Below are 14,987 nucleotides of genomic sequence, written 5' to 3'. Positions count from 1 at the left end.
TGAAACCAATGCATTCTTTATTGCAAACTGAAGCTTAGGGGCTCACTCACTGTGAGCTCTGATTTGGGGGCGTCTGTGGCTGCCCACACTTTCCAAGACAGACAAGGGCAAACTCTCCAAGCAGAGGAGAAAACAACTTCCAGAAGCTGCCCCTTCAAAGGCCTGAGGTGAGGACCTGGGGCAGCAGGCAGCTTGGCATGCAGGGGTTAACCAGAAAGGCCGAGTCTGGAGGGCTGGGCACACCTAACCCTCATCTCCTGGTGACTGCAGGTCACACTCCCTTCTTCAGGAGTGCCATGCAGACTCTGAACAATCTAACAGGCCAAGTGTCTCCCAGGGTGGGTTAGGGAGGAGGCTGAGCACAGGCTCAGATCCCTGGAAGTGGCAGGGAGAGAAGTGAGAGAAACTTCACCCTCTGCTCGGAGGACATCCCCAGCCTAGGTCCTTGCTTCTCAAACTCTGAAGTGCTTATAGGAATCAGCTGGGGGTCTTGCTAAAATGCAGGGTCTGAGTCGGGAGGTATAGGGTGAGGCCTAGACTCTGCATTCCTAACAAGCTCCCAGGTGTCTCTGCCGCTGCTGGTCCACAGACCACACTTTGAGTTGCAAGGCTCTGGTCATACATTGTGTTTGTGCACATCAGAGAAGGATGCCTCTTCTTCAACAAGGAGAAACCCCACTCCAGGGCACAAGGCAGGTGGGGCCAGCGCAGCCTGCACAGGACTTCAGCCCCCACTTGCCCCCAACACCCACAGATGAACTCGGTAGCTCTGGAGATCCTGTCTTGACCTCCTCACCCTGAAAACCCTTTGCCCAGAGTTTGACCAACCAGGCCTTGGGATATGAGCAGAATGAACAGAGTCTCTTGAGATACTGAGCACTCAGTGATGGCCCAACAATGGCCCAACCTGTCAGTTCCTTCCCAAGAGACAAGAGACCTGGGCAGGGACGAGGGAACTGGGAGCATTCTGAGCAGGGATTACTGCTCTGAGCAGTGGTCTGAGCTCTCAACATCTTAGCCTTAGGAGTAGTAAAGTGGCCACTTGTCCACAGCACACAGGATTTGGATGGCCTGGCTTTGCCTCAAGCCCTGGGGCCTCAGGTGTCTCTGGAGATTCAAACAAAGGTGCAGATCAGGTGGGGTCTGGGGCACTGAGTTGGCTTGCTCCACAGATGAGGAGAAGGTGGGAGGTAGATACCTGAGGACCAAGCAGTCAAGGTTCTTCAAGCCACAGGCATTCTCAGGAAGCAAGAGACCCAGGCCCTCTCCTGGTAGGGGACCAACCATCCCCACTTGCCAGGTACTGTCCCAGTTTTAGCATTGAAAGTTCCATGTCCTGGGAAACCAGGACAGCTGGTCACCCTGTTGCCTGACCATACCGTAAGATGCCAGGTTGAGGGCCTCAAAAGAACTAGGTCATCAGGGCTTTGGGCGTTGGCCTGGGAGCTGGCTGGCTACAAATCCCGTGGTCCACATCGCCTTCTGCCCCCAGGAGGCCATGACAAAGCAGCCAGGCTGCTGCTGGACTGGACAGTGGTGAGGGTGGCCATCTAATCACTTTAGACCAGAGCTGCAGGTGTAATTGACTCTGCTGTTCTCTGGGCCACCTCTCCCGCAGCTCAGGAGTGATGCTAGAGGGACGGAGCACTCAGGACTTCCCACCCCGCCAATTTGTTAAATGTGGGGAATGACAGAGCTGACGTGACTTGCTCCCCATTCCCAGGCTGCTGGTCCTCGGGCTCCTACATGAATGTTCTTGCCCTGCAGCAGTGCCAGCCCATATTCCCACCACAGCTCTCCCAGGACTCCTAGTTCAGGTTCCCACCAGTCCAGCGACCACAGGACTGAAGACCGGGCCCTGCGGAGGGCCGCATCCAGGTCAGTTCTCAGGAAGCAATAAATAGATGGAGGCTGTCTTCTCTTCTCAGGGCAGCAACTGGCTTTCAGCACTAAAAACAAGGCCTCAAACCCGCAGGGGCTCAGAAAATACCCAGCAATGCCCACCTGTGCCTGCTGATCTGGAGGTAACTTGGAGGCACGTACTGCTTAAAAACCTCCAGGGAGCCCACAGGAGGTAAAGGGTCCTTTTTTTTTTCAAGTGACAAGGCTCAGAGAGGGCAGGAGATCTGCCTGAGTTTGCACAGCAGCTGTGAGTGCCGAGTCCAGGCTGCAGGCCCCACCTTGCCTCTTCCCTTGGGCATTCCAGAGCCCACTACTGCTGTAAGCTATCTATCCAGACCAGCTGCACCCCACCCACCACGTGCTGCTCGGCCCACCCACCCCCAGCCCCCAGGCTTGGCCTCCCATGGGCCTCCCTCCCTTCCAGGGTTCCAGGCCTGTGGCCTCTGTCCCTTGCTGGGTGGGCATGAGGAGGGTGGCCTAAGGTAAGGGGGCTCTTGCGCCTTCCGGAGACATGAGCATGTCAAACTTGATGAGCGGCGGGGCGATCACGCGCACCTCGGCGTTGAGTGGGTTGAAGCGGAGGTTGATGCTGCGCAAGGCTGGCATGGCGGCCAGCTTCTCCACAGGCACATCTAGTGGGGACAGAATGGACAGGTTAGAGTGGTGGAGGCCAACCAGACAGAAAAGGACAATGGGCCATGTGGACTCTGAGCACCTGATGGTGAGGGGCAGCTCTCCATTGCCCACTGCACGTGGGCTCAGCTCCTGGTGCCCAGCCCTGTGCGAAGGGCCATCGGGCCCACCAGGATATAACAACCACATGGAGGAAAGCATCCTAAAAAATAAGAATCAACTGCTTCAAAAAGTTAAACGTAGGATTGCCATACAACCCAGCAATTTTACTCCTAGGTAGAACTGAAAGAATTAAAAACAGGCATTCAAACAAATAATTTTACACAAATGTTCATAGCAGCACTATTTATAATAGTCAAATGTCCACCAATAGATGAATGGATAAACAACATGATATATACTATGTTGTCCATATATACGTCCATATATATATGATATATGGAATACTATGTAGCCTTTTAAAGGAACGCAATTCTGATACAGGTTACAACATGAATGAACCTTGAAAACATTGTGCTAGGCCAGTCGTGGTGGCTCGCGCCTGTAATCCCAGCACTTTGGGAGGGTGAGGCGGGTGGATCACGAGGTCAGGATTTCAAGACCTGCCTGGCCAAGCTGGTGAAACCCCATCTCTACTAAAAATACAAAAACATTAGCCGGGCATGGTGGTGGGTGCTTGTAATCCCAGCTACTTGGGAGGCTGTGGCAGAGAACTGCTTGAACCCACGAGGCGGAGGTTGCAGTGAGGGGAAATCGCACCACTGCACTCCAGCCTGGGCGACAAAGCAAAGCTCTGTCTCAAAAAAAAAAAGAGAAAATATCGTGCTAAAGAAAGAAGGCAGGCACAAAAAGACAAATACCGTATGACTCCACTTATGTGAGGTACATAGAGTAGCTGAATTCATACAAACAGAAAGTAGAACAGAGGTTCCCAGGGGCTAGGAGAAGGGGAAGTAGGGATTTATTGCTTAATAGCTACAGTTTCTGTTGGAGTGATGAAAATATTTTGGAAATAGATAGCGGTGATGGTTGCGCAACATGGTGAAAGTAATTAATGCCACTGAGCTACAGTATGCTTAAAAATGGTTAAAATCAGCCAGGCTATAGTCTCAGCTAGTCAGGAGGCTGAGGCAGGAGAACCTCTTGAGCCCAGGAGTTCAAAGTCAGGATGGGCAACATAGTGAGACCCCAGTCTCTATTTCTTAAAAGAAAAAAAAAAGGTTAAAATGGCACATTTTGTTCTACATATATATATATATATATTTTTTTTTTTTTTTTTTTTTTTTTTTTTTTTGAGACGGAGTCTCGCTCTGTCGCTCAGGCTGGAGTGCAGTGGCACGATCTCGGCTCACTGCAAGCTCCGCCTCCTGGGTTCTGTTATATATATTTTATCACAATTAAAAAATAACGTAATATGCCAAAACCACTGAATTGCATATATTAAATGGGTGAATTGTATAGTATGTGTCAATAAAACTATTAAAAAACAAAGACTATTATGTGCATAAAGAATATTTTTGCCAAGAGAGAGGAAGTCGCATACAGTGGCCTATGGAAATTCTTCTTAACTATGGGAATGCCACTCTATCATGCCATCTGCTCCATCATACCCCTAAAGAGTCCCTAAAGAAGCAGACATGACTATCTTGGGTCTATCTAAGGGAGGTTAGTTACAGTTTGAATTTATCAGGACTCCTGATAATGTGCCCTACCTATATCACTGCTCCATAAGAGCTATCTGGGAAGTTCCAGACTATATTGGATCATCACTATGCTGGATCATCACTTAGAGATGGAATGTCCTCTGGAATCAAAACAAACACATCTCCTGTCCAAGCTCTAGTTTCCAAAATTTAACGTGTAGAATTTGGAAATCAAGTTTCAAGCTGTCATCCACCTAACTTACATAAGATACTAGGGCATTTTCCAACACTCATCAAAAATGTCACAGTGTAATAAACATAAAGATAGTAGTGATCTATAATTAATTCCAAGTCCAATATTCTCAGCTATAACTGAAGACGCAGCACAGCCTAGTGTCACAGACATGAAATTTAAGACAGCCCTAAGCTGATGCCCCAGCTTTACCACCTAAAAATTTGTATTACTTCCCGTACCTTGTTTTCCTAATCTTGAAAATGGACATAACTAATATTTCCTCAAACAGAATTAAATTGGGGAGCAACTGCTTAAAGGATATGGGGACTCCTTTGGGGTGACAGAAGTATTTTGGAATTAGATAGAGGTGATGATTGCACAACACTGTGAATGTCCTAAATGCCAATGAATTATACACTTTATGTGGTTAAGTGGTTAATTTTATGTTATGTGAATTTCGCCTCAGTTTTTTTTTTTAAAGGACCAGAATAAGGCAGCAGCTATACTAACACTTGGTAACCTGTTATAGTTCCTCCCACCTAACCTTTAGGATCACTCAGACAACACTAGGACGCTTGCCCTCGATGCGGGCCCTGTGCAAGCTGAGGCTCTGGCTGCATCCGCTCCTCCCCGATCCAATTCCGTGAGCAGCTGGATCCCAGAAAACCTCCCACCCTAGCACAGGACGGGGCCAGACCTCATCCCATGCAGTCCTACACAACCTCAGGCCGACAGTGATGGCAAGAGCCAGCTCCTGTCCTCTCCTAGGCACAAAATATTGCCCACAGTTGGGGGCTTTTTGTTTTTGTGGTTGTTTTGTGTTTAATTTTAGAACACACTAATGGATATTATACACATATTTTACTTTAGGCAAATGGTACTGTGCTATATAGATATCAGGCCACTTCTTTATATATATATATATATATATATATATATATATATATATATTTTTTTTTTTTTTTTTTACTAAGCACCAATAACAATCTTTTTTAAATATTATTTTTAATTTTTAATTGTGGTAAAATACAAATAAATTTACCATAGTAACCATTTTTAGGTGTACAGTTCAGCAGCATGGACACATTCACATTGTTTTACAACCAATCTCCAGAACTCGATCTTGCAAAACTGAAACTCTATACCCATTTAAACAAAAACTCCCCATCCCTCCCTCCTCCCAGCACCTGGCAACCACCATGAATTTGACTACTCTACGTACCTCATATAAGTGGAATCATATAGTATTTGCCTTTTTGTGATGGGCTTATGCCACTGAGCATAATGTCCTCAAGGCTCATCCACATTATGGCACGTGGCATTGATAATGCAGGATTATTCAGCCTTAAAAAGGAAGAAATGCCAGCCACGGTGGCTCACACCGGTAATCCCAGCACTTTGGGAGGCCAAGGCAGGTGGATCACCTGAGGTCAGGAGTTCGAGACCAGCCTGACCAACACAGTGAAACCCTGTCTCTACTAAATACAAAAAATTAGCCGGGTGTGGTGGCACATGCCTGTAATCCCAGCTACTTGGGAGGCTGAGGCAGGAGAATCTCTTGAACCTGGGAGGCAGAGGTTGCAGTGAGCCGAGATCACACCACTGCACTCCAGCCTGGGCAACAAGAGCGAAACTCTATCTAAATAAATAAATAATAAAAAGGAAGAAACTTCAGACACATGTCATAACGTGAATGAACCTTGAGGTTCACCTGTCCATGGTCACTTGGGTTGTTCCCATCGCTTGGCTATGATGAACAATGCTGCTAAGAACATGAGTGTGCCAATATCTCTTCGAGACCCTGCTTTCCGTTCTTCTGGGTATATATGTGATGTATACCCAGATGTATGAGACCCCCACCCAGATAAAAATAGAAAACATTTCAAGAACCCCCAAAAGGGTTCCCTTGTGCCCCTTTCCAGTTTATACCCTCTGATCTTCTTCATCATTAATTTAGTCTATTCCTGAACTTCATATAAATGGAACCACATAGCATGGGCCACGCTTTTATTCAAATGTCTTTAGGACTTTCAGTTTCAGAAGTCTTAAATTTTTTTACTCAGAAAAGTTGAATATTATTGTCTTAAGTCTCTTCCCCCCTCCTTTTTTCATTTGGAAATAACTTCAAATGTATAAAATGTTGCAAAACTAAAAATAAAAACTAGCAAAAATACCAGATGACCATTAGCTAGATTTGCCAATTTTTTTTTTTTTTTTTTTGAGATGGAGTCTCGCTCTGTCACCCAGGCTGGAGTGCAGTGGCGTGATCTTGGCTCACTGCAAGCTCCGCCTCCTGGGTTCACGCCATTCTCCTGCCTCAGCCTCCCAAGTAGCTGGGACTACAGGTGCCCGCCTCCACGCCCGGCTAATTTTTTATATTTTTAGTAGAGACGGGATTTCACCGTGTTAGCCAGGATGGTCTCAATCTCCTGACCTTGTGATCTGCCCACCTCTGCCTCCCAAAGTGCTGGGATTCCAGGCGTGAGCCACTGCGCCCGACCTAGATTCGCCAGTTGTTATCATTTTATCCTATTTGCTCTATCATTTGTGCATGCATTTTCTGTCTCTCTCTCTCTCTCTCTCCCCCACCCCACACACACACACGCTTTTTTTCTGAATCATTTGAGTGTACCATACATATGTCATGGCCCTCAGCGTGTTATTTCCTAGGAATTGGGACATTCTCTTACATAACCACAGCGCAGTTAAGGGTTCCAGGTATTCACATTGATAGAATGTGTATCTAACCCATGGCCCACAGTTCAGTGTGGTCAGGTGCCCTAACATCCTGTACAGCACTTCCCCCTGTAGTACCAGAGCCAGTCTGGAATCAAGGATTGCATTTACTTCTAACTCTTTGGGCCCCTTTGTCTTTTATGACATTGATATTGGAGGAGTAGTGCACTACCCCCTTCCCTTTTTAAAAGTTCCTCATTTTGTGTTTGTCTGGTGTTTCTTCACGATTCAACTGAGACTTCGCATCCTCAGCTGAAGACTGCACAGGTGCATGTCCTTCCTGGGGTATCACATCAGAGGCACACCAAATTCATTTTTATTGTTACTTTTGATCACTTGATCAATGTGTAACTTGCTTTCTCCACTATATAATTACTATTGTGTGTTTTTTTCTCCCTTGCATCTAACAAGAAGTCTGTGGAGACACATCTTAAGAGCGTGCAAATATCCTAAATGTTGGTTCTCACCAACATTTAGCATTCATCACCCTTAGACTTAGCATCCACTAAAGATTCTTACCTGACCTGATCTTTATGATGGCTGCAAAATGATTTCCTAATGTCAACAGTCCTCAGTATTCTGCTTCTCTTCCATGTATCTATTATCAATATAGACTCCTATGTTTCTAGTGATTTACAATTCATTATTGGACTTCATTATTCTGTTGCTCAAATTGTCCAGATTTGACCACTGGGAGCCCCTTTGGCCTGGCTCCTGTATCTTTTGACATGGCTCCAGCACTTTTTGGATGCACTGCCTGAATTTCTAGGAAGACACGTCTTGAGCCTTCCCTGTTCCCAGCCCTGGAATCAGCCACTTCTCCAAGAAGTCCTGGTTCCTTTCAATGGGGAAGAGTATTAGTGCCCAATAGTAAGTGTGACTGACTAAGCCATGTCTTACATTCCATCCACGAGGACTGTGTACATCGAATCCATCTGCTTTTGACTGCTGCTTAGTATACCATGCTGTGTACCCACCACACTGTACCTCTCTACTCTGCCAGCAATGACACCCAAGTGGCCTCTATCTGTCCTTAGGAGCCAATGTGGGAAAGTCTTTGGATATATGCCCAGGAGCAAGACTGATTGCTCTGTCAATGAATATGTGTATATACCTCCACTAACTGCTCTCTAGAATTCCTGTTGAATCTCCCAGGAGCTTCCTATCCTGTACCCCCAGCAAAGGCTTTCAAAGAGGCTGCTGACCCATCCTGAGAGAAAGAGCTTCCTGGAGATGTTCTCAAATTGCTTCTAGAATCTTCCAGGCCTCCTTGTTCTGCTATGGGTCACAGCATAGAACAAATCTATCCCTTCTTGTCCATGACACTGCTGAAGCCTGGAGCTTAGAAAACACCACCACCTTATTTAGGCAAAGGCCCCCAGATCCTTCGCTTCACATGATAGTTGAGAGTGGGTGGGTAGTGGTTATTAAGATAAACAAGCTCTGGAGTCAGAAGGATACGCCCGGCTTTCCAGTGACTGTGGTGCCTCAGGCAGGATCGCTGCACCTGAGCTTTCTCATCTGTAAAATGGAGTCATACTGCTCACCTTGCAGGGAGGTCCCAGAAGTCGACAAGATGCCTGCATGCAGTACAACAGCACAGTGCTCCAGCAACATGTGTCCAGCTAGTGCAGGTTCCCTGCTCCCTGTCACTGGTCTGGGGCCTGCATCTGCTGAGCAGCAGCCCAGATCCCTGGGGATAAGCCCACAGAGTTTGGCCAGCAGAGTCTCAGCCTGAGTTCACCACCCAGATAACCCAGATGTCGGCTCACATAGAAAGGAACAAGGGTTGAGCCTCAGATGTCTCCTAAAAGCACTATGGCTCCCGGAGCCCCTCACCACCACTCACAGAAGGCCAAAGCCCCAGATTTGGCCTCCACTGAGAGCACCAACAAGAAAGTTCCTGGACATACTGATAGTCATAGGCCATTGACAAGAAGCTGTACAGATCATGGCAGAGAGACCACAGGAGGTAGGAGGGTCCTGAAAGTTGTGAAAACCCAGGCTCAGTGGGAGGAAGTAATTTTGCCTGGGGTCACCCAGCCAGTGGGTAGCAAGGCTGACACCGAGTCGGAGAAGACTCTTGACCACAGAGAAGCGCTATGCAGGAGTCCCCGGGCCCCGTAAACTGGCAGCCAGGTTCCCTAACGGGAGGAGCTTGCCTACCCTTAGACTCTGGGGTGACCTGGCCTCTCAGTTCCCTGAAGGCAGGCTCTGCGTATGAGACCAGGGGCCCAGTCCACGGCCTTGAATGCTGGGGGACACAGGAATTGCTTACTCCAGGAGCTGTGTCCCCAATAAGAAGACTGGCTATAGGGCAGCTGGGGTTGGGGGGTGTGGCAGGGAGGGGCTGGTCATCACCTGCCTGGAGCAGGAACCATGTGACAGGCGAGCGAGCCAGCAAGGAGGGGTGGGAGAGGCCAGGAGTCCATGGCAAATGGAGGCTCAGACAGGAAAAGACGCAGAGACAGGCTGTTTTCAGAAGGCAGGGTTATAAGCAGACATGACTCCTCGGAGAAGAGGAAAAGAAAGAACAAGTGCTAGGAGTGTCCACTCACCTCCTTCGCTTTCTCTGGAACTCATGTGGGTACAAATGTCATACCACACAGCTGCCAGCAGCCTGGCCTCGCTCGTCCCAGCCTCTTGCTGGGTGTGGGGGCTAAAGAAAGGTGCTGCCTATGGTAGTTCTTGAGTCTCTTCTTTCAAGCAGGGCCCCCATTTTCCCTATTAATAATGGCTGGGAAGAAAAGGGCTAATTCCTTGGACTCTTGCACATCTTCACATTCAGGAGTTCTGTTGCAGCCATTCCCCAGCGGCACAGCCAGCAGCGTGGGCAGGGGTACAGATGCCATCCCCTCTGCCCCTGATCACCCAGAGTAAGAAAGACCCCTCGCACTTGGCTTTTATTTCATGGGGCATCAAACTCCATTGGACACAGGAGGAAATCAAGGCGCAAGGAGGTATAGCACCTTTGTCTAAATGGGCCCAGCAAAGCGGGCTGCTTCTGGGAACTGATGTTTGAGGCCCTACGCTAGACAGTTCCTCACAATGACCCATTTCTCAGGTAAGAAAACTTGATTCTCAGTTTCTTGATGCCCAAGGTTGCCACGCCAGTAAGTGGTGGAGGAAGGACAGTTCCTGATCCCAGAGCCCATACACTTCAACCCACAACGCAGAGGGGCAAGGCCAAGGCCAGAACCTGGTCTCCTTGCACTGGCCCCTGGCCCCCAGAAGGTAACAATGACAGGCAAGTTTCACTGAGCGATTCAGTAAGGACTGAAGCCCGGGCTAAGAGATCACAACCTCAGTTGTCAAGATATTCCCACTTGAGAAATGGTGGCTCAGAGCTGCTGTCACCCCTTCTCCCCATCCGCTACTGAAGACCACTGATCCTTCCCCAGTTTCTCCAGAGGAGGCTGAACAGGGGCTTGCTAAGGACCCTCCCTACTCTGGACTCCCGTGTCTCCTCTGTCCCTCACCTGGGAAGGCCAGTGGCCCACACAGTGGCTAGTACTTCTGAGGATGGGGGGGTCCCCCTGTCATGCTGCTGCCACAGGCTTGCTGGGCATGGCAGGAAGCCCCACTACAGCCCAGCCCCGGAACACATCCCCACAACTCCAGGCCTAGTGGGAGCGGCACTGCCGGGGTCTCAGCTTGCTGTTTCCACGTCTGCCACAGAGCTGGCCTCTCCAGGGTCTGTGGCATTCTCTGAACCACCCTACTGAAGGCCAGTAATAGCTTTCACAGGCACAGAGCAGGGATTAGGTATAGCTCTTTCCCCTAATTTAACTGCAAAAGTCATTTGAGCAGCTTAGAGGAAGGAGCGATGGGACCATCAAACATGCCAAAGCTGGCAGAACCGACACATCAGAGCAGTCAAACTCGCAAGTGACAAGCCCAAGAAGGCAACTGGGAGTTTCTGGATAAAGCTGAAAGATTATTTATGCTCACAGCATCCTGACAAGAGAGGGAGATAGCTGGAGGCTGCAGAGGAGAATATGAAATGACCTGCATTTTGTGGATGGGGAAACTGAGGCTTGGAGAGGTTAAATAAATGTCCTGAGGCTAGACAGCCCAGTGGTCTCTGGACTCTGTTGTGGAGAGGAAAGGGACCTCAGCTTTGCCTTCAATACCATGGGTCATGCTCCCATCACCACTCACCACGTCCTGCTGCTCCTCAAATCCCAGCTCAAGGGCGGCTTCCTTTGCCACTCCCCTGCATCCCCCTCCAAACTCTCTGAACATTTTCTTTATACACACTCGTATCATGCACCATGCTCTGCAACCTGTGAATATGTCTGTTCACTCCTGTAAATGTGACACAAAGCACAGTGCTCACGGGTGCTCCATATCTGTTGGATGAATGAATGTCTAACCTTTTGAACTAGACCATGAGTCCCTTCAGGCTGAGACCACCCTGAGCTGGGCAAACAGCAGAATCGCCATCAATGCTGCTTAATCAACTCTGTGACTACAGCTACACTCAAGAGTTGGGGCCCATTCCCTGGCCTCACCCATTCTGTGCACATTTGCCAGTCAGGGCCAGGCCTCTGTGGACCAACGCTATGATAAGACACTTATCCTAGTCTTCCCCTTTGACACTAGTAATCTAATTTAGAAAATGCAAAGATATTGATGAACAAAAGTAAAATCATCACGTCCCATCACCTAGAATGAATCACTATTAATGTCTTGGTATATGGCCTTCCCCACTGTTTAATGTGTTTGTGTATGTGTGTATATACACTCACATACCTATGTATTTCCAAATGGCCTCCCAGATAGCATGCTATGACATGCTGTTCTTCATGATATGCTGTAAATATCTTTTCAGGTTACAAATTGGTGACTTTCGGCCGGGCGCGGTGGCTCACGCCTGTAATCCCAGCACTTTGAGAGGCCGAGGCGGGCGGATCACGAGGTCAGGAGATCGAGACCATCCTGGCTAACACAGTGAAACCCCGTCTCTACTAAAAAAATACAAAAAATTAGCCGGGCGTGGTGGCGGGCGCCTGTAGTCCCAGCTACGCGGGAGGCTGAGGCAGGAGAATGGCGTGAACCCGGGAGGCGGAGCTTGCAGTGAGCCGAGATCGCGCCACTGCACTCCAGCCTGGGCGACAGAGCGAGACTCCGTCTCAAAAAAAAAAAAAAACAAACAAATTGGTGACTTTCTATGGCTGCATCATAATCCATGGGATGGATGTACCACTTTGACTCCTGTTCCTGTTGTTGGACATCCAGGTTGTTTTCAACATTCCACTTTTTTTTTTTTTTTTTTTTTTTTTTGAGACAGAGTCTTGCTCTGTTGCCCAGGCTGGGGTGCAATGGCGTGATCTCAGCTCACTGCAACCTCCACCTCCTGGGTTCAAGTGATTCTTCTGCCTCAGCCTCCCTGGGATTACAGGTGCACGCCACCACACCCAGCTAATTTTTGCATTTTTAGTAGAGATGGGATTTCACCATATTGGCCAGGCTGGTCTCGAACTCCTGAACTCAAGTGATCCACCTGCCTCGGCCTCCCAAAGTGCTGGCATTACAGGCATGAGCCACTGCACTCGGCCTCCAACATTCCACTATTCCAGATAATGAGAGGCTTTGAGTCTACAGGGCATTCTGGGGTTACTTCTCTCTCTTTGAGCCTATGACTGTAGAATGTAGGATGTGAGGTTCTAGAATCCTTTTATGAAGCCAGAGGAATGTCCCTTTAACTTTCCCATGGCCCCCAAGTGTGTGGGCTTCTGTTGCAAGGCCTCATGTCTTAGGTGAGGACTAAAGTCAAGGACTCAGTGGCCTATGGCAAGGCAAAAACCTCAAGCAGAATTAAACTATGCACTGGCTGGCCCTCCTCCCACTGCAGACAGCCACCCTAGACTCCCACCTATGTCTGTGGGAAGTTTAGAGTAATCAATAATAGTAGAAGCAGAGTGGGCAGTGTTTACACAAAATTACTTCCCTGAGGTCAGCTTGCCCCCGTCTCACTAATTGTTAGCAATATTGACAGGTAAACTTGTTTTACATCAGTGAAACCGGCTGAGAAGCAGGATGATTACAAACGATGGCTCCAGAATGCTTTCCTGGTCCAGTGTGGTGCCCACAGTGGGACCCTGTGAGAAGGAGGGGTCAGGACCTGGGGAAGTGTCAAGGGAGGTGAGCACCTAGCATAGAGGTAACCAGAATTGCTAGCTGGCCTCTGATTCCAGCATTGCTAGAGAATCCAGGCCAGCCCTAGCCCCACATCTCAGCCTCAAGGCAGCTCTGGTGCCTGGACACAAAAACAACCAAGATCAAGGACGCCCTGCTGTGCTGCGCTAAGCTGCATACCGCCTCTCAAAATGCCACAAGAGACAAGCAAGCAGACTGTGGTAACCTGGCAGGGACAGGGGGTCATGCTGCAACAGGAAGGCTCCGGGGCCACACACACACATCTCTCAGACCACTCCACCACACCCTTCTGGGTGGAGTCAGGTGGGGACAGGGGCTGAGCCCTCCCTACCTCCACATGGTCCTGGACTGGGCATCCTGGCAGAGGTGGGGCAGAAGCAAATGGAAATAGAACAGCTCCAGCCCTCAGAGAGCCAGGAGCACACTGCACAGCCTTGACAATCCTGCAGGCTGAGTTCTAGCCTGCAGAAAAAGCTGGGTGGACTGGAGTTCTGAGTCTCCTGCTGACGATGGGCCATTTGGCAGGGTGAACAGGGCCAGGGACACAGGCCCTAATTTTGGCACTGCCATTTAAAGCTGTGCACCCTCAGGCAAGCCCCTTCACATCTCTGAACCACAGCCTTTCATCTTTAAGACCGTCCTTCCACCTCATGATCTGTGGGGTGGGACCATCGGTGCTCTCCAGGGAGGAGGGGGCTAGTGAGGTGCAGGAAGTATGGCGGGCACCCCCATCAATAGGATGGGAAGCACGGGATGTTTTAAGAATCTACCGATAAACCTAGAGACATTTTTCTGTCCTTAAGTATGAGCTGCAGGGAAAGAAAAGCAAAGGAGAAAAACCTTTGGCTTTGATTCCTCCTCTGTGCCCCAGGTTGGCCAGCAAGGGTGGGCTAATGGGCATTGAGGGGGACACCCACCACAGCCTTTCCCTCCAAAGAGTCCCCTGCACCCATATCTGACATGCAATCAAAGCCAGATCATAACAATTCTTTGCAAAAATGACTCAGTCTTCTTATTGGCCACTCTGGACACAGCCAAATAAGCAGCTGAAACGGCTGGGCCCATGCCTGACATTTATCCTCCCCACCCTCTGCACCCTCCTCCTTCCTTCTGCACTCCGGCCACTGGAAGGCCTATGCCTTCCCACAGGCTGCTCTCAGGCCTCTCTTAGCTCCTCTGCTTTGGTTAAGGTGCTCTGGGAAGAGCCTCAGAAAAGAATGACAATTTTGCTGTCCCCTCTCACGTGCCTGTGTTCCCTGCCTCAGAATTGGTGGTGCACACCTGGGGCAGAAGGGTTCATCAGAAGTTCTGGTCTAGCTCAGTGGTTCTATCTAGTTTGCACACTGGAATCATCTGGATAAAACTGCCTCTGCAAAAGTTATGACAGGCCGAGAAATCTGACATAGCTGACTCCATCTTGCTTCTAGCCTCACAAGCTGTCCTTGATCATTCTTGAGCATAAGCCAAGCTAACTATGGAAGGAATTTGTTTATAGTTCAACCTTAAAACAAAGACAATACCAGCCCCTTCCCAAAACTAATTCCCTCCTTGCTCAGGGACCACCTTTGTAAAACTAACAAGTTAGCCACAAGGTTAGAATTATGCTTTGGAAGTCATGTAGCCAGGGATCACAAGATTCCTAACCTCCCCAACTGCTCCTACAGATAACATCACAA

The 14,987-nt window shown here is 48.9% G+C and overlaps 1 protein-coding gene across 13 annotated transcripts in view; it reads right to left on the bottom strand.

The window, feature by feature from the left end:
- The window catches only part of LRRC20 (leucine rich repeat containing 20), a 108,371-nt gene continuing 93,384 nt past the window's right edge, over positions 1 to 14,987 (bottom strand). For 12 of the 13 annotated variants that reach the window (XM_063710029.1, XM_019035446.4, XM_063710034.1 and 9 more), the window contains one exon: positions 1 to 2,534. In XM_063710029.1, the coding sequence (XP_063566099.1) occupies positions 2,380 to 2,534 (155 nt within the window). In that variant the 3' untranslated portion in view covers positions 1 to 2,379. The remainder of the gene's footprint in view (positions 2,535 to 14,987) is intronic. The other variant, XM_063710031.1, reaches the window with a different exon arrangement.

The sequence above is a fragment of the Gorilla gorilla genome, chromosome 8, assembly GCF_029281585.2.
Source record: "Gorilla gorilla gorilla isolate KB3781 chromosome 8, NHGRI_mGorGor1-v2.1_pri, whole genome shotgun sequence".
NCBI lineage: Eukaryota > Metazoa > Chordata > Mammalia > Primates > Hominidae > Gorilla > Gorilla gorilla.
The sequence above is the reverse complement of the archived record's forward strand: the minus strand, read 5'-3'. Positions and strand labels throughout refer to the sequence as shown.